The sequence below is a fragment of the Natrix helvetica genome (assembly GCF_964273705.1).
Source record: "Natrix helvetica genome assembly, chromosome: 5".
NCBI classification, from domain to species: domain Eukaryota; kingdom Metazoa; phylum Chordata; class Lepidosauria; order Squamata; family Natricidae; genus Natrix; species Natrix helvetica.
The window spans coordinates 151,540,256-151,562,363 of record NC_138551.1 but is presented as its reverse complement, the minus strand read 5'-3'; the positions used below and the strand labels follow the sequence as shown (position 1 = coordinate 151,562,363).

At 48.9% G+C, this 22,108-nt stretch overlaps 1 protein-coding gene across 5 annotated transcripts in view; it reads right to left on the bottom strand.

Moving 5' to 3' along the window:
* Positions 1–22,108, bottom strand: part of PRDM16 (PR/SET domain 16) — a 342,912-nt gene that overhangs the window by 6,697 nt on the left and 314,107 nt on the right. For 4 of the 5 annotated variants that reach the window (XM_081954899.1, XM_081954903.1, XM_081954902.1 and 1 more), the window contains exons 5-12: positions 20,416–20,518; positions 15,764–15,962; positions 14,206–14,353; positions 12,795–12,948; positions 10,251–11,643; positions 8,773–8,860; positions 4,437–4,609; positions 2,959–3,036 (exon numbers count right to left, since the gene is read on the bottom strand). In XM_081954899.1, coding sequence (XP_081811025.1) covers positions 2,959–3,036; positions 4,437–4,609; positions 8,773–8,860; positions 10,251–11,643; positions 12,795–12,948; positions 14,206–14,353; positions 15,764–15,962; positions 20,416–20,518 — 2,336 coding nt within the window. The remainder of the gene's footprint in view (positions 1–2,958; positions 3,037–4,436; positions 4,610–8,772; positions 8,861–10,250; positions 11,644–12,794; positions 12,949–14,205; positions 14,354–15,763; positions 15,963–20,415; positions 20,519–22,108) is intronic. The other variant, XM_081954900.1, reaches the window with a different exon arrangement.

Genomic DNA, 22,108 nt, shown 5'->3' with positions numbered 1-22,108 from the left:
CTGTCTGTCTCTCACTCGGTCTGTCTCTCACTCTGTCTGTCTCTCACTCTGTCACTCTCTGTCTGTCCCTCTCTCTGTCAGGGTTCTACATTATGCAGACGGCGCATATTTTCCAAACGTGCAAAAGTTAGAAACACCAGCAGCTCTCCAAAAAAATATCTTTATTATTTTTGGAATCGGCAGAGATAACTTTCTGAAACTCGCTTCCCAAAGGGTTTGTGTGTGTGTGTGTGTGTGTGTGTGTAATGAGCTCACAATCTGAGAATCGAGAAAGGTTGACTGTGCCAAATATGACCTTTCCTTACAAGAATATTGCCCGTTGCTTCAGGTGGTCCCATAAGCCCCCCCCCATATTTTCTCCCCCTCCTGTCCCCCCCGGCATCTCTTTTGCTCTCTAACAATAGTTCCCCCCCCCCCCTTTGCATACAAAAACTGCGGGAGAGAATTGGGTCGGAGTTAGAACTTCAGAACTCTTGGTTTTAATCAGCGGTGAAAAGCGAATGCAAAATTGAATTCCAAAAGAGAGCTGTCAGTTCTTCTTCTTTTATTCTCCTGCCTTTGTGCAGAAGGGTGGCATCCACTTTGGCTTGGGTGGTGCCAATCAGGAATCAGGTTTTAATGTTACCCAGTTACCCTCCCTCCCTCCTTCCTTCCTTCTTTCCCTCTATCTTCCTCCCTCCCTCCCTCCCTCCCTTTTCCCTGTCTTCTTCCTTCTCCCATTCCCTTCCTTCTTCTCTTTCTCCCTTCTTTACCTTTCTTTTCTTCAGGCTTTCTCTTTCCTACCTTCCCACCTCTCTTTTCCTTCATTCTTATTTTTCCTTCCTTTCTGTTTCTTTCTCCTTCCTTCCTCCCTCCCACCCGCTTTCCCTTTCTCTCCCCTTTCCCTCTATTTTCCTCCCTCCCTCCCCCTATCTCCTTCCTTCTCCCATTTCCTTCCTTCATTGCTTCCTCCCTCCTTCCCTCTCCTTTCTCCTGCCTTCCTTTTCCCATTTCTTTCCTCCTTCCCTCCCTCCTTCCCTCTCCTTTTTCTTTCCTTATTTCTTTCCCTCTATCCTCCTCCCTCCCTCTCCTTTCTCCTTCCTTCCTTCTCCCATTTCCTTCCTTCATTGCTTCCTCCCTCCTTCCCTCTCCTTTCTCCTGCCTTCCTTTTCCCATTTCTTTCCTCCTTCCCTCCCTCCTTCCCTCTCCTTTTTCTTTCCTTATTTCTTTCCCTCTATCCTCCTCCCTCCCTCTCCTTTCTCCTTCCTTCCTTCTCCCATTTCCTTCCTTCATTGCTTCCTCCCTCCTTCCCTCTCCTTTCTCCTGCCTTCCTTTTCCCATTTCTTTCCTCCTTCCCTCCCTCCTTCCCTCTCCTTTTTCTTTCCTTATTTCTTTCCCTCTATCCTCCTCCCTCCCTCTCCTTTCTCCTTCCTTCCTTCTCCCATTTCCTTCCTTCATTGCTTCCTCCCTCCTTCCCTCTCCTTTCTCCTGCCTTCCTTTTCCCATTTCTTTCCTCCTTCCCTCCCTCCTTCCCTCTCCTTTTTCTTTCCTTATTTCTTTCCCTCTATCCTCCTCCCTCCCTCTCCTTTCTCCTTCCTTCCTTCTCCCATTTCCTTCCTTCATTGCTTCCTCCCTCCTTCCCTCTCCTTTCTCCTGCCTTCCTTTTCCCATTTCTTTCCTCCTTCCCTCCCTCCTTCCCTCTCCTTTTTCTTTCCTTATTTCTTTCCCTCTATCCTCCTCCCTCCCTCTCCTTTCTCCTTCCTTTCTTCTCCCATTTCCTTCCTTCATTGCTTCCTCCCTCCTTCCCTCTCCTTTCTCCTGCCTTCCTTTTCCCATTTCTTTCCTCCTTCCCTCCCTCCTTCCCTCTCCTTTTTCTTTCCTTATTTCTTTCCCTCTATCCTCCTCCCTCCCTCTCCTTTCTCCTTCCTTTCTTCTCCCATTTCCTTCCTTCATTGCTTCCTCCCTCCTTCCCTCTCCTTTCTCCTGCCTTCCTTTTCCCATTTCTTTCCTCCTTCCCTCCCTCCTTCCCTCTCCTTTTTCTTTCCTTATTTCTTTCCCTCTATCCTCCTCCCTCCCTCTCCTTTCTCCTTCCTTTCTTCTCCCATTTCCTTCCTTCATTGCTTCCTCCCTCCTTCCCTCTCCTTTCTCCTGCCTTCCTTTTCCCATTTCTTTCCTCCTTCCCTCCCTCCTTCCCTCTCCTTTTTCTTTCCTTATTTCTTTCCCTCTATCCTCCTCCCTCCCTCTCCTTTCTCCTTCCTTTCTTCTCCCATTTCCTTCCTTCATTGCTTCCTCCCTCCTTCCCTCTCCTTTCTCCTGCCTTCCTTTTCCCATTTCTTTCCTCCTTCCCTCCCTCCTTCCCTCTCCTTTTTCTTTCCTTATTTCTTTCCCTCTATCCTCCTCCCTCCCTCTCCTTTCTCCTTCCTTTCTTCTCCCATTTCCTTCCTTCATTGCTTCCTCCCTCCTTCCCTCTCCTTTCTCCTTCCTTCCTTCTCCCATTTCTTTCCTCCTTCCCTCCCTCCTTCCCTCTCCTTTTTCTTTCCTTATTTCTTTCCCTCTATCCTCCTCCCTCCCTCTCCTTTCTCCTTCCTTTCTTCTCCCATTTCCTTCCTTCATTGCTTCCTCCCTCCTTCCCTCTCCTTTCTCCTTCCTTCCTTCTCCCATTTCTTTGCTTCCTTGCTTCCTCCCTCCCTCCTTCTCTCTCCTTTCTCCTTCTTTCCCTATATCCTCTTCCCTCCTTCCTTCTCTCCCCTCCCTTCCCCTATCTCCTTCCTTCTCCCATTTCCTTCCTTCTTGTCTTTCTCCCTTCTTTCCCTTTTTCTTCAAGCTTTCTCTTTCCTACCTTCCCACCTCTCTTTTCCTTCATTCTTATTTTTCCTTCCCTTCCCAGCAATGTTACCTAGCAAAAGTTTGTGGCTTTCTATAACAACAAGCCACAAACGTGTATATTTTTACTTATTTATTATTTATTTTTAAACTCACCGGTAAGGCTGCTCCCCTGTGTGTGTTCGGAGATGTCTGGTTAGATTGGCTGAACGCGGGAAGATTTTACCACAGTATCTAGAAAGCAAAAAAGAAATCAACATTTCCCCCCCCACCTATTATTCCCTGTCGATTGAAAAAGTCCCTCGAGGTCATCTAGTCCGACTGAGGGATGCCCATTGCTTCGAATCGCCCCCCCCCCCAATGAGCCACTGACTCCATTCTCCAATTCTTCTTAATGTTAACAGATTTTGGGGGATGGGGTGGGGGTGTTAACGATCAAAATTAAGGCTGAAAAAATTGACCTTGTAAATAGTCCCCGTCTCTCTTAGCAACGAAGCAAAGATTGGTTCACGAGGAACCTGTTTGCAAAAAACACACACACCCACACACACACACACACACACACACACAGAGGGAGGTGGGAGGGGGAGATATATTCCTATCGATTTGGGGGAGATATGGGGACTGCCTGGACATTCCAATGCACGTTTAGCAGCGAAATCCAGAAATTAGGTCTAATTTGGGGTTAAATGAATTGGAAGTCAGGTGGGGAATCGCCACTGTTCTCCAAGCTGTACAGTTGTTCATTTCTTTCTCCTTCCTTCCTTCCTTCTCCCATTTCTTTCCTTCCTTGCTTCCTCCCTCCTTCCCTCTCCTTTCTCCTTCCTTCTTTCTTTCCCTCTATCCTCCTCCCTCCCTCCTTCCCTCTCCTTTGTCCTTCCTTCCTTCCTCCATCCCTCCCTCTCCTTTCTCCGTCCTTCTTTCTCTCCCTCTATCCTCCTCCCTCCCTCTCCTTTCTCCTTCCTTCCTTCTCCCATTTCTCCCCTTCCTTGCTTCCTCCCTCCTTCCCTCTCCTTTCTCCTTCCTTCTTTCTTTCCCTCTATACTCCTCCCTCCCTCCTTCCCTCTCCTTTGTCCTTCCTTCCTTCCTCCATCCCTCCCTCTCCTTTCTCCTTCCTTCTTTCTTTCCCTCTATCCTCCTCCCTCCCTCTCCTTTCTCCTTCCTTCCTTCTCCCATTTCTTCCCTTCCTTGCTTCCTCCCTCCTTCCCTCCCCCATCTCCTTCCTTATGCCATTAACTTCCTTCTTCTCTTTCTCCCTTCTTTCCCTTTTTCTTCATTTTCCCTTTCCTACCTTCCCACCTCTCTTTTCCTTCATTCTTATTTTTCTTTTCCTTCCTTTCCATTTCTTTCTCTTTCCTTCCTTCCTTGCTTCTCCCTCCCTCTTCCATTATCTCCCTTCTCTCCATTTTTCCTTCCTTCCTTCCTTCCTTCCTTCCTTCCTTCCTTCCTTCCTTGTTGCATGGAGATCTTCCCTGATTTTTCCAGCTGATTTCCCCCATGGAAATGGGGGTCGAGCAAGCAAGGAGAACAAGAAGGCACTGAATTACTTAGGGATGTCTTCTCCTTTCAGCCTTGTGGCCCCGAATCTGTCCCACTTATGATTTACACACACACACACCTCCCCCCTTTTTTACCTGCAAGTGTAACGTTCTTTGCCCTTGCGCAAAATGGGATCCGATAAGGTGGGAGGGGGCGACCGGAAGTTGAACGGGTGGTGAGGGAGGGGTGGCAAGGAAGCCCCCCCGGCGTCTGTCTTCATGGCAGCAAAACTTTCCAGTTTCTCCGTCATGGTTTCTATGGCGGACATCTAGAAAGAGAGAAGAAAAACAGAGAATGAAACCATCCTTTGGCCAAGTTTCAAGCAGGCTACATGTTGGGGCTGATTTTTTGGAAATTTGGGGTTTAGAAAATGGGGTGGTGGTGGAATTGAAGGGAATCACAAGCAGTTGCATAGAAGGGCACTGAAGGGGTTTTAGAGATCATTGAGCCCGAGTGTCCATTAACCCTTAAACCGTAGGCTGCATCAACAGAGGGATGGAATCAAGATCACGTGAAGTGTTAATGCCACTTTACAAGGCCTTGGTAAGGCCACACTTGGAATATTTGCATTCAGTTTTGGTTGCCTCGATGTAGAAAAGATGTGGAGACTCTGGAAAGAGTGCAGAGAAGAGCAACAAAGAGGATTAGGGGACGGGAGGCTAAAACATATGAAGAACGGTTGCAGGAACTGGTGAGGAGGAGGATGTGATGAAGGAAGAAGGAGGAGAAGGTGGTAGAGGGAGGAGGAAGAGGGAGAGGGAGAGGAGGAGGAGGAGGAGAGAAGGAAGATGATGGAGGAGGAGAAGAAGAAGAAGAAGAAGAAGAGAGAAGGAAGATGATGGTGGAGGAGGAGAAGAACAAGAGAGAAGGAAGAAGATGGAGGAGGAGGAGAAGAAGAAAGAAAGAAGAAGATGGAAGAGGAAGAGGAGAAGAACAGAAGAAAGAAGATGGAGGAGGAGAAGAAGAAGAAGAAGAGAAGGAAGAAGATGGAGGAGGAGGAGAAGAAGAAGAAAGAGAAGAAGGAGGAAAAGAAGAGAAGGAAATGAGGAGGAGGAGAAGAAGAAAGAAGGAAGAAGATGGAGGAGGAGAAGAATAAAGAGAAGAAGGAGGAAGAAGAAGAAGAGAAGGAAGATGAGGAGGAGGAGGAGAAGAAGAGAGAAGGAAGATGATGGAGGAGGAGGAGAAGAAGAAGAGAGAAGGAAGGTGAGGAGGAGGAGGAGGAGGAGGAGAAGAGAGAAAGAAGAAGATGGTGGAGGAGGAGGAGAAGAAGAAGAGGAGGAGGAGGAGTAGAGAAGGAAGGTGATGGGTGGGGGGAGGAAGAGGAGGACCACCACGCAACGAAGATGCCATTATGGGCCCTCACTTCTCCCTGTCAGTTCTCCCCATCAACACGGATTGGGGGTCATTTTTATCTCCCTCCTCCCCCCCCTCCAGCCCGAGCTCGGCGTGGCTATCTTGCTCCTCAGCCGCGGAGAGTTATCAGCTGTCGGGAGCCACGATTCTCCCCCGCTATTCTGACCCACACAAACACAGGATCTTCCTGTCCGGCCTGATCTCCCGGCTGGGGCCCCATTGAAAAAAGGAAAATGGGGGGAAGTTATTAAGCAAACTTTTCCAGCCGGAGGAAAACAATGAAGCCCCTAAGTTTAGCCTTGGAAACGGCCGTTCCCAAAAGATTCCGGACCGCTACGGGAGCGCGGCCAGCCAGCGGGGAAAACAATGAGAGCCACTCTGGAAAACAAAAACCCTCCAAATGCAGCCGAGATTTGGACCGGGCTGCGGAGGGTTTAAAACGGACCCTTTGGAGGTGGTGTCACCAGTGAAAGTGACTTTGGCAGGACATCCTGGCTGGTTTGTTCCCCCCCCGCCCCCCGGCGAAGGAAGTCTCTACCCCTTGTCCCATTTTCTGGAGAGGGACAGGTTTCCTTCAAGGCCTGATATCATTTCCCTTCTTCCTGGCTTTCTTTCGGGAAAACGAGGGGGGTGGGGAGCGTTGTAAGCTGCAGGCTTTGGGGATCCTTGCGGGAGGGTCTCCTGCGAGGGCAAGATCCCCCAGAGAGATCTGGGGGGTGGGGGAGAGAATCTGGAATGGCCATCTGCAGTTATGGGGTCAGTCCGGTCGTAATTCCTCAACGCTGGACAGCCGGACTCCGACGCTTCTTCCCTGGTCATCTGAATTTGTTGTCCCTCTTCCTTCATCGTGACCTTCTTCCACAGTTTCGCTCTGCTTTCCAAAGTCACAACTCTCAATTGCCTGATCGGAGCGGGATACCGAGGCTTCCCGAGAGCCTGAATTCAACTCCTGGTCCCGACAAAAAACACTTTTATTAATTGACTGTGAATTCTGCTCCTTCACCTCCAGCGAAGTCTTTCGAGGGAGGATTTACGGTCACAGACCTTATCTGGCTTGGAGAGCTGCCAGGCTGATATCTGCAGAACTTGGCAAGGAGTCTCCAAACCAATTAAGCGAACTAATGGTCTCCTGCAAACTCCACTCCCCTTTCGCTCCTCTTTTATTCCTTCTGGGAGGGGCCATTCATCGTCCACCTGTGGCCTTACTCCTAAGTCGACCCCTGTTCTTTAGCTCTTCCCTTCGTCTGGCAACTCTGCGCATGCGCACACTGGGAACAGGCTCCAGCTGTTCCTCTGCCTCACTGATGTCTGACTCCGAAGGCAGCTGATAACTGGCATACGGCTCTGGCCCCCACAGGGCCCTCATCCGAGCCTTCCCCAGACTCTAGGACTGGCCCATGCTCCACCCCAACCTCCTCACTGTCCGAATCTGCTGCCACTGGCTGGCCACAATATTTTCTTCGAGCCTTGGGTGAATCCAACGGCGGGGTTGTGACGTGGTTGACAAAGCCACGGCTTGGCACAGCCAGCCAACTCGTTCCTGGCTTGTGTTCGAGCCGGTTGGCCAAAGACTGAGAAGTTTGAAGGCCAAAATGTATGCTTTCTGGGTGGTAGAACATTTCACGGTACATCAAAGTCTGTGGAACTCTGGGGAGCAACGTGTGGCACGCGGAGGTCTCCGAGGTGCTGAAAACCGGTTTCTTCTGGTAAGACGGTTGACAGGATGACTCTACTCAACTCTGAGCAATCTTCTCAGGTAGACCAGACAAGAAGCAGGCAGATTCTACTTTACTGTCAGGCCACGTTAATAAAACCTCGCAAGTGTCGGGGTTCCAAATAGCATCCAAAAGTAAATCAGAGTCCGAGGCAAAGTATTGCTCAAAGTTCCAATTTATGAAGAAAGCCATGTTGGCACATCTGGGAAAACCAGAATCTGAAAGCTTCCCGGTTTTCCCCGCCCAGTTGAAAGTTCAAGATCCTGCCCCCACACCCACAAGCCCATCCCATGGTCCAATCTCCCACTGCCACGCTGGCAGCTTCCACCCATCCAGTTCCGGTCAGGTGCAGAGACAAAGGATGACCTTGGCTTTCTAGAAAGAATGTTGTTATGGCTGCCTATCATCTAACTCCGCATTTTCCTACCATAGAAAAAGGCATAGTAGAATAACAGAAAGTGTGGCAGGTCAAAGATCCGAAAGAAAAGATGGCGGCAGGCCTGACAGCAAGAACGAATGTGTGTCTATACGGCTTAGTGCGTTAGGCGGGATCCTTTCTGAGTTTCTTTCTCGGCCCGTTATGCCGCAGTGGGCTCCCCGCTCCCTTATCTGATGGTTCCCCCCCCCCCACTTCTCCCAAAGGCCATTCCATCAGAAGAGGGAGCTTCTGTTCACACACAACCACTTTTGATCAAGCTTTGGTGGCCACCTTCATGCAACGAGTTTCATTTGATGAACTTTTGAGGAAGAAGCTTAAATCTTGAGGGGTTCCTAAAGGCATATTTATCCATTTTGTGGTTCAAAACGCTGGCTGGTTCAGGAACTACCCTATTTTTCGGAGGATAAGATGCACAGGGGTATAAGACGCACCAAGATTTTGAAGAGGTACATTAAAAAAAAAAAGTTTTTGCGCTCTGCAAGCCTCCCGAACCCTCTGCACGCCTCGTTTTTTGTGTGAAAAACGGGGCATGCAGAGAGTTCGAGAGGCCTGCAAAGTGCTTCTGGGGGCTGGGGGGGGGGCAAAAACAAGCAAATACAGGGCATGCATAGGCTTTGGGAGGCTTGCAGAGTGCTCCTGGGGAGTGGGCAAAAACGAGCACAAAACGGCCCGTTTTTCACTCGTTTTCGCCCTCCCCAGACCCCAGACGGCCTCCCAAAACCTCTGTGCATCCATTTTTGCGAAGGGGGCGGGGTTTCGGGAGCCCAAAAATTCTGCATTCAGCGTATAAGACGCACCCAGATTTTCTCCCTCTTTTGGGGGGGAGGGGGAAAGGTGCGTCTTATACTCTGAAAAATACGGTAGTTTGCGCGCAATGAAAGCTATTCGGGGAACGCTTGGCCACCCAAGGTCTCTTGGTCTTACCTGCGGATGGAAAAGCAACGGGGAAGGCCTCAGGTATTTCTCCTTTATTGCTCCGACTGAGTCAGCCACTTTCCGCTTCTCCACCCTGCTGGACGATAAGACAGAGGGTTACGTACCTCACAGAAGGACATCCTTTTGTACACTTTTTTTTGGAAAAGGAGGAGGAGAATGCAGTCTAATTATTATATTTCCTTTGAGGAAACACAAGCCATCCGTTGCCTGAACAGAGGGATGCAATCAAGATCCAGGGAGGTACTAATACCACTCTAGAAAGCCCTTAGTAAGGCCACACCTAGAGTACCGCTTCCACACTATAAAAAAGATGTTGAGACTCTAGAAAGAGTGCAGAGAAGAGCAACCAAGAGGATGAGGGGACTGGAGGTTCAAACCTACGATGGACGGTTGCAGGAACTGGGCCTGGCTAATCTAGGGAAGAGACGGACCAGGGGAGACAGGAGAGCAGCCTTCCAATGTTTAAGGGGCTGCCCCAAAGAAGAAGGAGTCAAGCTATCCTCCAAAGCACCAGAAGGCAGGAGAAGAAGAAACGGATGGAAACTCAGATTCTCAAATCCATTGTGTTCTCCTCCACTCTTTGTCCGTCCATCGTACAGCTGAAGGCTATGTGGTTTCTTATCGGACCAGGTCCCTAGGTAGCATCCAGGGGTGAAATCTAAAAATTTTTTCCTACTGGTTCTGTGGGTGTGGCTTGGTGGGGGGGCAGTCACGTGACTGGGTGGGAGTGGCTATGTAGTCATGTGACTGGAGGGGGGTATCAAAAGACAGAAACTCACTTTAACAATGTCCTGCTGGAGCAGGGGGTTGGATTAGATGACCTCTGAGTTCCCTTCCAGCCCTGGATTGCTGTGCTTTTTCAAGGTATCCTCTGAAGCTGTGCCTAGTGCCAGGTTTGTGGTCCTCCCTCACTCTCCTTTTCCCCTCCCTCTCTCTTTCTTTTGCAGCCCCCCCCCCCCCCCCCGCTTTTTAAAGTGATTTTTCCCCTGCCTATTTGCCTAAATCGGCAGGGGAAAAATGCTTTAAAAAGCGGAAAAAAAGGCTTCTGACGAGCAACGCGATCCTCGGAACTACTACTGGTTCGCGGAACCAAGGACGATCGTCCCTACATTGTCCAAACTGCTCCAAACCGGGAGGATTTCACCCCTGGTAGCATCTCTTCTCTCTTACTTACTTACTTACTTTACTTTATTTGGACTTTTATACCGCCCCCTCTCCCCAAAGGGACTCTCTCCACCTCTCAAGGCCATTCACACATACAATGCCACACACACACACCCTTTTGCAGCCTGATCAGTGAGAAAGCTTCTTCCCTGATTCCCCCCCCCCCCTATTACCCGTTATGCATCTGTGGGCCGGGCCCTCTCTTATCTGGCGGTTCTTAGTCAGCATCCCTTTCCTCCGTCCGCCAAGGTCTCTCCCACACGCCCTCACAACAACATCATCAAGGCTGAGAATGTTAATACCTGTAGATGGGGTCCATGAAGAAAGGAGAGGGCTTGGCGTAATGCAGGGAAGGCTGAGGGAGCATCTGAGCTTGGTGGATCTTGGGGACCCCGTCGCCGGCCGCCAGCTTCCTCTCGCCGTAGACGTGGTTCTTCCGGGCATCCCGACTCCCATGATGACTGGCCCGGCTGCGGCTGCTGATCGTGAGGTCCAGAGGCTGCTCCTCACCGGCGTGACGAGCAGGGAGGACGTGGGCCGCTTTGCTTTCTTTCGGCTTGGTGGTGAGGTCGAAGGGCGACTCCGAGCAGGCCCCGCCGATTTTGTGCAGGTCCCGGGGCGACTTTGGTTCGGCTTTGACCAGCAAACTGTGGTTGAGGGTCCGCTCCGTGAACGGGTAAACCGAGTGGGAGAAGTTGGGAAGGAACTGGAATGGGAACATGGAATGATAGGGAAGGGCCCCCATTTTTTTCTCCTGCATACCCATAAACCCGGGCCCAAAGTACTTTTCGGCAATGGAAGCGATGGCTTTGATGGAATCGTTTGTGGCCCCCACCATCGGCAGCAGCTGATCCTCGGGGGGAGGGAAGAAGGTGTGCTGGGAGTAGAAGATGGGGAGGTCGCTCGTGCTGTTGGTGGGACCGGTGGGGGCCGAACCGCTGCCAAAATCTGCCTTGCTCTCCCCGGGTTTACTTTTCTCCTTCGTTTTCTCTCGCTCGCTCTCCGCGTCGCTCTCTAAGTCCGACCCGGTGCCGGTGGTGGTCTCCAGGTCGGTGCCCGTCGTGGTGTTGATGTCCTCGAAGTCGCTGGCATCCGACAGGTCGCTAGTCCTAGCTTTGAGCTTCTCCAAGTAGGAGTTCCCCAAAGGGGCGCTGTTGAACCTCTCCTCCACATGGAGCGGGTGGCCGCTGTTGCCCACGGCGGACATCAGCGGGAGCGGAGAGTGGCCCAGAGGGCTGGGGAGCTTGGCCTCTTGGGTGTGGTTGATGGGGCTTTTGAGCAGGGGCGTGGGGGGCAAGAGAGGAGGCCTGGGGTATAGCGAGGGAGGGAAGATCCCCGGGAACCCGGGGGCGAGAGCTGGGAACGAAGGGGGAGCGGGCGAGAACGGAATTGCTCCCGGGTGTGGCCGGGCAGGGAAGTAGTCGCTGAAGCCGAGTCCGGTATGATTGAGGTTGGGCGACGTCTTAGACTTGTCCATCAAGGAACTGGGCGTCAGAGGCAAACCTGGTGCGAAAAGGCCTCCGGGGTTATAGTGGTTCTTGCCTTCGCAGAACCGCCGGTGTTTGTTGAGCGAGGAGGTGGTGCTGAACATCTGACCGCAGTCCTTGCACTTGATCTGGGTCCGGCAGTCGGCATGCATGCGCTTGTGTCTGCAGAGGTTGGAGAACTGCGTGTACGATTTGTGGCAGACCTCGCCTAAAGCATCAACAGAAACCAAAAGACCAAAACCCAGTATGAAATTAATATGAAAGAACGGGGTCGGGGTGCGAGAGAAAGCGTTCTAGATATTTGGGGGGGATAAAAAGAAAAGAAAGGAGGTGGGAACCGTTTTTGAACCGACGGGAACTAAATGAGACACAGACGACGTGACAACACCAAACAAAATTACATGGGATTTATGTGAAAGGTGTGCAGGAAGTCCTCGACTTACGACCACAACCGAGCCCCAAAATTTTGCATCGCTAAGTGCAACATTTGTTCGGTGAGTTTTGCCGCACGTGCCACGGTTGTTAAGCGAAACACTGCAGTTATGGAGTAACACGGTCCTTAAGTGGCTTCCCCGTCGACTTGGCTTGTCGGAAGGTCGCAAAAGGAGTGTCAGCCCTGAAACTGGCTGGACCGAGGCCATTTTGAGACTTCAGCGTCGACACATCGGAGAAGAGGTACAGGGAGGAGGGGGGAATAGTTGGGATTGAGGTCAAAACAAAATACTTTCTCTTGGGAACCAAGGACACCCTTGCAGATGCTCGGAAGGAGGGGACTGGGGTCACTTGGCAACTGGACAGTATCCCGGTTGGAATACGTGACTGTTTGTTTTGAGAAAGTGAGAAAAAACATTTACTTTTAATTAGGTGAAAACCGCGGGAATAATCAGAGTCGGTTTTTCACCATCCTGTGCCAATCCGACATATCTAATGAATTTATTCTTTTGAGGAATTTACCTGCCTCAGAGTTGTTTTTTTTTTTTTGTTACAGGTATTTTACTTGGAACCCTGACAAAGGAATCACGGGACACTGCAACCGTCCTAAGTACATGCCAGTTGCCAAGCATTTGAATTTTGATCGTGTGTTCGTGGGGACGCGGCAAAGGTCGTAACTGTGAAAAACGGTTATTTTTTTCCAGTGTTGTTGTAAGTTGGAACAGGTCCCTAAATGAACGGTTATAAGTCGAGATTTACCTGCACTCAGCCCCTCTCTCTTCCCTCCCTTCCATTCAACCATTACCCCACCGTAAAATTGGACACCCAATACATTTGATTGATGAACAAACAAACAAACAAACAAACATCAAGGGATTTTTTTTTAGGGGGGCGGGGCGGCGCAAGGCAGTGGCTGAGGCAACTTACATATGAAAGGCTTTACAGTGCTGTGGATGTGTTTGTGCTGTTTGAGGCCAGAAGAAGTGGCGAAAGTTTTCCCGCAGTCCGGACACGCGTGGGCCCTCGCGCCGACGTGCTGGGAGCGAATGTGCCTTTGGAGGTTGCTGGGGTCCGTGAAAACCTGAGGAGGCGGCGAACAAAAGTGAAGACAAAGCACAGTTTTTCTCGTATTGAATTTGTTGTGTGTTTGTGTGCGTTTGTGTTGATTTGATTTGGCAGCGTAACCTTGGGAGATAGGCGGGAGAGCTGCACCATGGTAGGGGTTGTTTCTGATTATCTTGGCACGATGCTCGTCTCCGTTTCGTAGCCGAGGGAGCCAGCATTGTCCAAAGACAATTTCCATGGTCGTGCAGACGGCATGGCTATACGCCGAAGGGCAGGGAATCAATCAAGCAGAATAGAGCTGGAAGGGGCCTTGGAGGTCTTCTAGTCCAACCTCATGCTCGAGCAGGAGACCCTGTAGTATTTCAGACCAGTGACTGATCCCGCAACTTCTGATGGCAAGCTGTTCCACTGCTTACTTGTCCTCACTGTTAGGAAGTTTCTCCTAGCTCAGTGGGAAAGGAACGCTGTCCTCTTTCCACCGAAGTGGTACCTATTGATCTACTTGCATTTGCATGCTTTAATATAAACTTTAATATATAACCGTGTATGGCCCTAAACTGAGAGAGAGAGAGAGAAGAGACAGAGAGAGAGAAGGGGAAGAGAGAAAGAAAGAGAGAGAGGAGAGAGAGGAGAGACAGAGAGACACAGAGAGAGAGAGAGACACAGAGAGAGGAGAGACAGAGAGAAAGAGAGACACACAGAGAGAGGAGAGAGAGAGAGACAGAGAGAGAGAAAGAGGGCGGGAGAGAGAGAGGAGAGACAGAGAGGAGAGACAGAGAGAAAGAGAGAGAGGAGAGGCAGAGAGAAAGTGAGAGAGAAAGAGAAAGAGGAAACACACACAGAGAGGAGAAACACACAGAGAGAGGAGAGACAGAGAGAAAGAGAAAGAGAAAGAGAGAAAGAGAGAGAGAGAGAGACAGGAGAGAGAGGCAGACAGAGAGAGGAGAGACAGAGAATAAAAAGAGACAGAGAGAGAGGAGAGAGAGATAGAGAGAGAAAGAGGGAGGGAGGGAGAGAGAGAGGAAAGACAGAGCGAAAGAAAGAGACAGAGAGGGACAGAGAAAGAGAGAGAGAGACAGAGAGAGGAGACAGAGAAAGAGAGAGGAGACAGAGAGAAAGGAGAGAGAGAGAGAAAGGAGAGACAGAGAGAGAAAAGGGAGAGAGAGAGAAAGAGAGAGAGAGAGGAGGGACGGGGGGGGGGAAACACACCATTGGCCTTTGGCCCAACCTACCAGCAGTCTCCACAGGGGCCCGCCCCCCCTGAGGGCCATACCTTCACGCAATTTTCGCACTCGAATCTCTTGCCACTGTCGTGCGACATCTGGTGACGAATCAAGTTGGATTTCCAGTTGAAGGCCTTGGGACACTGGTCACACTTGTACTCCCTTTCTTCCGTGTGGATGATCATATGCTGTTCCAAGCTGTGGGAGAAGAAGGACGGAAAATAACAGTGAGAACAACGAGTCAGTGGAACTCCTTGCCTCCAGAAGTTGTGAATGCCCCAGCACTGGAAGTCTTTAAGAAGATGTCGGATAGCCATTTGTCTGAAACGGTATAGGGTTTCCTGCCTAGGCAGGGGGTTGGACTAGAGGCCTCCAAGGTCCCTTCCAACTCTACTATTGTATTGTATAGAGTTTGGAAGGGGCCTTGGAAGGTCTTCTAGTCCAACCCCCTTGCTCAAGCAGGAGAGACCCTAGACCACGTCGGATTTCCACCCTCCTGAAAGTTCTCAAGGTTGCAAAAGACTCGGCTTTGGGGGTGTCACCATCACCTGAACAAAAGATTTTAGGCCAGTATTTTCCACCCCTACCGGTTGGGGAATTCTGGGAGTTGAAGTCCCCAGATCTTAAAGCTGGATGAGGAATTCTGGGAGTTGAAGTCCACAAATCTTAAAGCTGTCTAGGGAATTCTGGGAGTTGAAGTCCCCAGATCTTAAAGCTGGATGAGGAATTCTGGGAGTTGAAGTCCACAAATCTTAAAGCTGTCTGGGGAATTCTGGGAGTTGAAGTCCCCAGATCTTAAAGCTGGATGAGGAATTCTGGGAGTTGAAGTCCACAAATCTTAAAGCTGTCTAGGGAATTCTGGGAGTTGAAGTCCCCAGATCTTAAAGCTGGATGAGGAATTCTGGGAGTTGAAGTCCACAAATCTTAAAGCTGTCTGGGGAATTCTGGGAGTTGAAGTCCCCAGATCTTAAAGCTGGATGAGGAATTCTGGGAGTTGAAGTCCACAAATCTTAAAGCTGTCTAGGGAATTCTGGGAGTTGAAGTCCCCAGATCTTAAAGCTGGATGAGGAATTCTGGGAGTTGAAGTCCACAAATCTTAAAGCTGTCTGGGGAATTCTGGGAGTTGAAGTCCCCAGATCTTAAAGCTGGATGAGGAATTCTGGGAGTTGAAGTCCACAAATCTTAAAGCTGTCTAGGGAATTCTGGGAGTTGAAGTCCCCAGATATTAAAGCTGTCTGGGGAATTCTGGGAGTTGAAGTCCATAAATCTTAAAGCTGTCTGGGGAATTCTGGGAGTTGAAGTCCCCAGATCTTAAAGCTGGATGAGGAATTCTGGGAGTTGAAGTCCACAAATCTTAAAGCTGTCTAGGGAATTCTGGGAGTTGAAGTCCCCAGATATTAAAGCTGTCTGGGGAATTCTGGGAGTTGAAGTCCATAAATCTTAAAGCTGTCTGGGGAATTCTGGGAGTTGAAGTCCCCAGATCTTAAAGCTGGATGAGGAATTCTGGGAGTTGAAGTCCACAAATCTTAAAGCTGGCTAGGGAATTCTGGGAGTTGCGGTCTATTCCCCCCCTCCCCAAACGCCGAACTTTGGGGCTGCCCCTGTCACCTGTACTTGTTTGGGAACATCCTTTCACAGTCCTTGCATTCGTGGCCTTGGTCGTCCTCCATCCCTTCCTGCTTGATCTCCTCGGTCAGGGACTCGTACAGAGAGCCAACGGCGTGACAGGAGTACTTCTTGTGCCGCCTCATCTCCATTTTGGACTGGAAGAGCTCGTCGCAGTCCTCGCAACGGAACGTGTGAACGTCTGCGGAGAAAGCAGAGGCCCCAGCGGTTAACGGCCGCCATGCGGGAGGGTCGGAGGTCACCCAGCACCTCGATTTAATAAAAATATTTAATAAATATATATGTATTTAATAAAAATAGCATAGAACTTGCAAATTTCCTCTGTCCTGGCGACTTTGAAGCCACGCGGACTTCAATTCCCAGAATTCCCCAGCAGGGGGAATTCTGGGAATTGAAGTCCGCGTGGCTTAAAGCGACAAGCCGTCGATTCATTTAGTGACTGCTTAAAGTGACAACAGCACTGGAAAAAAAAGCGACTTGGGACCGTTTTTCACATGTACGACCACCGCAGCATCCCCGTGGTCACAGATCCAAACTCGGACGCCACAGACTCGTATTTATGACGGGATAAACGTGATCCCCTTTTGTGACCGTCCGACTTACAAAGTCGACGGGGAAACTGGATTCCCTTCCCAACCTTGACTGCTGCAGGGATTCACTTAACAACGGTGGGGGAGAAAGGTCGTTTAGCAACGGAAATTTTAAGCTGAAGTCGAGGATTACCTGCTTATATATACATCTTATAATTTGAACTTTTTCAATCCACACGCAGACGCCGGAAAAATATTATATATCATATTAAAGAGCAATCATTAATTTTTTATTCGGCGTTTATCAACCAAACAAAATTTTAATGTATAATTAAACTGGAGGCGTTTCTTAAATGTAAAATTCTCCGAGGAGGGTTTTCAATGGAAAAGTCCTTGGGGTAAAGGATCTTTTCTTCCTTTCATAAAAAACTTAAACATGAAAAATGATAATTGAAACAACCTCTGCCTCATTCACGCACAAGCTGGAGAAGGGTTTCCACCACCACCCCCTCAAATCAGATCAATGGGGATCGTAAATCTATTTCTCTTTTTGCAAATTTTAGATGGGAAAGGGAGGGGGCATAAATTGGAGTTTAGACCTATTTTGGCAAGTTTCTTTCCAACCTATCCAACGTGTTAAAATCACGATTTTATTTTATTTTATTTTAAGAAAGAAAACTACGTTTTGAGTTTTGTCTGGGCAGACAATAAATTATCGCAGTCAAGGTCAAACGAATTAAAAAGAAGGGCAGCTATTATTAAGTCCACAAGGCAGCATCCTGACATAATAATGGCCAAGTCAAACAATCTCATTCCCCCCCCCCACTTCCTCCCCCCCCTCCCCTGCTGTAAATTTTCCGGGAGAACAAAGTTAGTTTTCAATTCTTTTCTTCTTCTTCTTTTCCTTCTGTTTGCCATGGAGTTTATTGTGGGGTTTTCTCCCTCTCTCTCTCTCCTTTTCTTGTGTTTTTTCCTCCCCTTTCTCCAGTTTCTGGCCATTAAAAGTTTGTTTGGCAATGAAAATTTCACGCTTTCTCGAACGGGGGGGGGGGGGGGGAGCACCGGAATTGATTTAAAGCCTTAAATTGTACGCGATATTTGTGTGTGTGTGTATGTTAATATAGGTGTGTGTGTGTGTGTTGCCTCTCCCCGCTCCCAAATTGAAACAAGCAAATCCGACTTTCCAAGACAGAAATTTGCAAAAGTTTTTCAAACTTTTAAAAGCCAGAAGCGTTTGATTTAAAGGCTTCAAATTAAATGATATTTAACACTCATTTCTTTTTTGGCACGGGGGGGGGGGGGGGATATTCCTAGGCAGTCCTTGATTTACAGCAGTTCATTTATTGACAATTCAAAGTTACGACCGCGCAGGGGAACAAAACAACGTAGGGGTCGTTTTTCCAGATTTACGACCTTCGTAGCATCTCCGATCAAAATTCGGAGGTTTGACAGCTGGTTCATATTTATGACGGTTGCAGTGTCCTGGGGTTGTGCGATCCCCTTCCCCAATTCACTTAAACAACGGTGTGACTAACTTAACAGCTGTCGAGATTTGCTTAACAACAGGGCCAAGAATGCGATCCAAGTCCAAAAGACTCGTATTTACGACGGTGACATGTGGATCCACTTTCGCGACCTTCCGACGAGGAAAGATCCACTTAACAACCGTGGGACTTGTTTAACGATGGCGCTGCTTCCCTTAATGGATGTCGCGAGGAAGGGAAGACGTGCGTAATGAAGCTCTCACTTAGCCACAGAAATTTGGGGGCTTCGTTTTGGCCGTAAGCCGAGGACCGCCTGTCGTAATAAAACCTGGAGAAGGTCAAATTACAAGGCAATTATAAGCCCTCGGCCAGCAAAACATGCCTTGAAAAAGAATTGAAGTGTCCTGCTCTAATTTCCTGCAGTGATAAGGGAGGTGATAAGGGGGTCTTGCTGTATTTTTGGGGGGTGGGTTGGTGGTGGAGGAAACAAACAGGGAAAAGGAAAGATAATTATCTTTGTAGGGTCCCTTTTAGCATTAAAAAGATGTGTTTTGCTACTCCCCTGCCCCAGCAAAGGGGGAAAAAAAAGCGGTGAGTGGGATATTTTTAAAAAATGAAAATAAAGGGAGGATAGAAAAAAAATAAGGAGAAGGCTAAGAATTGAACCGTCAAAATGCTTTTCTGATGACAGGGTGTTGTGTTCGGGGAAGCAATTAAGCCGCACTGCCTCTGTGTGATACGCAACCCGGAGGACGCAACGAGGGAGGGAAAAGAAAAACCCATTGTGGGGTAAGAAGGTTGGGTTTTCTTTCCAAATGTCTTTTTTTTTGGGGGGGGGGTGTTTGTGGGGGATTGAAATAATAATAAACACCTAAGAAGGCCAGAAACGTTTGCTGCTTTTCCGTTTCCTTCCTCCCACGCCGTTTCGTTTTTTTTATTTGTAGGAACCTACCCTGTTTCCCCTAAAATAAGGCCTAATACTGTGAAGGCACCATATTAGCGGGCATGGGAGCAGTTGCCCTGGCTTGGCTCCAGCGCCCATGCGCGCGCTGGCCCGCTGATTTTCGGCTGGCCCTTCCACGCTGCCCTTCCCTTCCCAGGAGTCTCCACGCAATGCCAGGTAAATACAGAAGTTCTGGGACGACGTTTTCAGCCTCCCCAGGGTCCAAGAAAGCTGTTCGCACATGCGTGGGGAAGCGGGGGGGACGGGGACGGTCATGTGTGCATGCACGGGTGGCACGGTGCAGAGGGGTATTAAATTATGGGTGTGGGCATCTGAGGCGAAAAAGGTTCGCCCTCACTGCTCTATACTCTTTTGTTTGAAGTAGAGTTCCCTGTTACAGTAAAAACAGTTGAGTAGTAAAGCACATGGTGACAGTACTCACCCTGTGCTTTATCAGAATGATCCATTTTGGTGGTAGATGGCAGTACCGTATTTTTCGGAGTGTAAGACGCACCTTTTTTTCCTCAAAAAAGAGGCTGAAAATCTGGGTGCGTCTTATACACCGAACACAGCACTTTTTTGCCTCCCAAAGCCCCGCCCCTTCACCAAAATGGCCGTGCATACCCTTAGGGAGGCTTTCAGAGAGATCCTGGGGGCTGGGGAGGGCAGAAATGAGCAAACAACGGGCTGTTTTTTGCCCCACCCAACCCCCTGCAGCACTTTATAAACCTCTATAAGGCTATGCATGCAATTTTTTTGACAAAAAACGGGCCCGTTTTTGTGAAAAATGTGCCGTTTTGGGGAGGTTTGCAGAGTGCAAAAACTTTTTTGGGGTGGGGAAAGCTCTTTAACTGATTGATGAGAATTAGATTGATCAAGTGCTCTGCCAGCAGAAACAAAGTCTTAGGTGCTGCCGATTGTCAGCGATTTCCTTCTCCAGCACATGGATAAATACACCTGGAAATATCTACCTACCTACCTACTCTCTCTCTCTCTCTCTCCCTACCTACTGTTATTTCTCTCTCTCCCGCCCTTTATCTACCTACGTACCTACCTACTCTCTCTCTCCCTACCTATCTACTGTATTTCTCTCTCTCTCTCTCTCCCCTTCTATCTACCTACGTACCTACCTACTCTCTCTCTCTCCCTACCTCTCTACTGTATTTCTCTCTTTCTATTTCTCTCTCTCTATCCCTCTACTTACTTACCTACCTACACATACTCTCTCTCTCCCTACCTACCTACTGTATTTCTCTCTCTCTCTCTCTATCCCTATACCTACCTACCTTCTCTCTCTCTCTCCCTCCCTACCTACTGTATTTTTCTCTCTTTCTCTCCCTCTCTATCCCTCTACCTACCTACTTTTTTTTAAAAAAAAGCCTCCTCAAAACCTTGGTGCATCTTATACTCAGGTGCGTCTTATACTCCGAAAAATACGGCATTTACAAGTTTGGGTCTGTGGCATACATATGCTCTTTTGTTCTAAGTAGAGTTCCCTGTTACAGTAAAAATGAGCAGTAAAGCACATGGTGACAGTACTCACCATGTGCTTTATCAGTAGAGCTGGCTCCGATGATCCATTCTGGTGATGCAGTGGTCCAAGATAAACCACCTGCATTTTTGCATCTTGGAACGCAACGGGTTTTAATTTTGGGGAAGAAAAGAAACGGGTCTCACCTTCCAAACTAGGCGGCAGGTTTCCAGCAGACAACGTTCCTTCTTTCATATACATCAGCAGCTCTTCTCCCGGCTCAATTTCTCTAGTAACTTTATAATAAATCTAGACGTTGATGACAAGGGGCAGGAGAGAAAGAGAGAGAGAGAGAGAGGGAGGGAAAAAGAGGGTGGGGGAGAGAAATTAAGCACAGGAGCTACTTGGGTGTCAAATGTTATTCGTAAGGAAAAAGGGGGCGATTTGGTTTGATCACGATGGTGGAGAGCTGATCGCTTGACATTGTCCCAGAAGGTTCTCATGGAGATAAGGGCCGTGTTGGAGAAGGTTCCACCATTGTATGGACGGGAGTTTCAACGGTACATTTCACAGGGAAAATTCTGGCCCAGCCTGCCTTGGTTTTTCTCAACATTTTTTTTTTTCCCCCTGATTGGTGTAGTATTTCCTGGAGATGACCCTACTCCAACAACCTTCTGATGAACTTCTGGAGGTCCACCAGTCCTCGGCCAGGCAATTAGCAATGTCCGATATTGGAAATATACAGAGATTGTTCACGGTTGCTGGGAAGAACATTTCCCTACATTTTTTCCCTTACCAATTCTCAGTGTAGTGCCAAGAATCCCCCCTTTATGGTTTCTTTCAAAAGAATTGACACGTGTAAAGCTCTTATAACTTCCTTCCCTCCCTCCTTCCCTTTTCTCTCTCCCTCCATCCCTCCCTTCCTCCCTTTCCTTTTTTCCTTCCTTCCTTCCTTCCTTCCTTCCTTCCTTCCTTCCTTCCTTCCTTCCTTCCTTCCTCCCTTTTATCTCCTTCCATTTATCTCCCTCCTTCCCTTTTCTCCCTCCCTCCCTCCCTTTTGTCCTTCCCTTTTGTCCTTCCTTCCTTCCTTTTATCTCCTTCCTTTTATCTCCCTCCCTCCTACCCTTTTCTCCTTCTTTCCTTCCTTCCTTTTATCACCTTCCATTTATCTCCCTCCCTCCTTCCCTTTTCTCCCTCCCTCCCTCCCTTCCTCCCTTTCCTTTTTTCCTTCCTTCCTTCCTTTTATCTCCTTCCATTTATCTCCCTCCTTCCCTTTTCTCCCTCCTTTTTCTCCTTCCTTCCTTCCTCCCTTTCCTTTGTTCCTTCCTTCCTTCCTTTTATCTCCTTCCATTTATCTCCCTCCTTCCCTTTTCTCCTTCCTTTTTCTCCTTCCTTCCTTCCTCCCTTTCCTTTGTTCCTTCCTTCCTTCCTTCCTCCTATCTCCTTCCATTTTTCTCCTTCCTTCCCTCCCTTCATTTCTCCTTCCTTCCATTTTCTCCTCCCTCCCTCCCTCCCCTTTATATTTTACCCAACTACATCTTCACATATAAACCCACCTAACCGAGGAGAATATTCAGAGAAAATGCTTCTATGTCCCACCCATGAATTTTGTCCAATTCTTCCCCCCCCACCCCCGATGGCTTTAGGGGCTAGAAACCTCAGCCCACATCTACTCAACTCTCTCCTAAACTTTAAACGTTCCAGGTGGTCCCCTTTTCCTTCTTCCATGATGGCAGCAGCTCACGCCAAACTCATCCCCAACGGCCCAACCACGAATCCTATCACCCTCGGGGAAGTCAAATATCAGGAAGGCAGCCACCCCAGCCTCAAAACCCATCCCATCCTCTTCTCCGAACGGACCGTGAAAATTCATCAATTTTTCTTTTTTTAAAAAAGAAG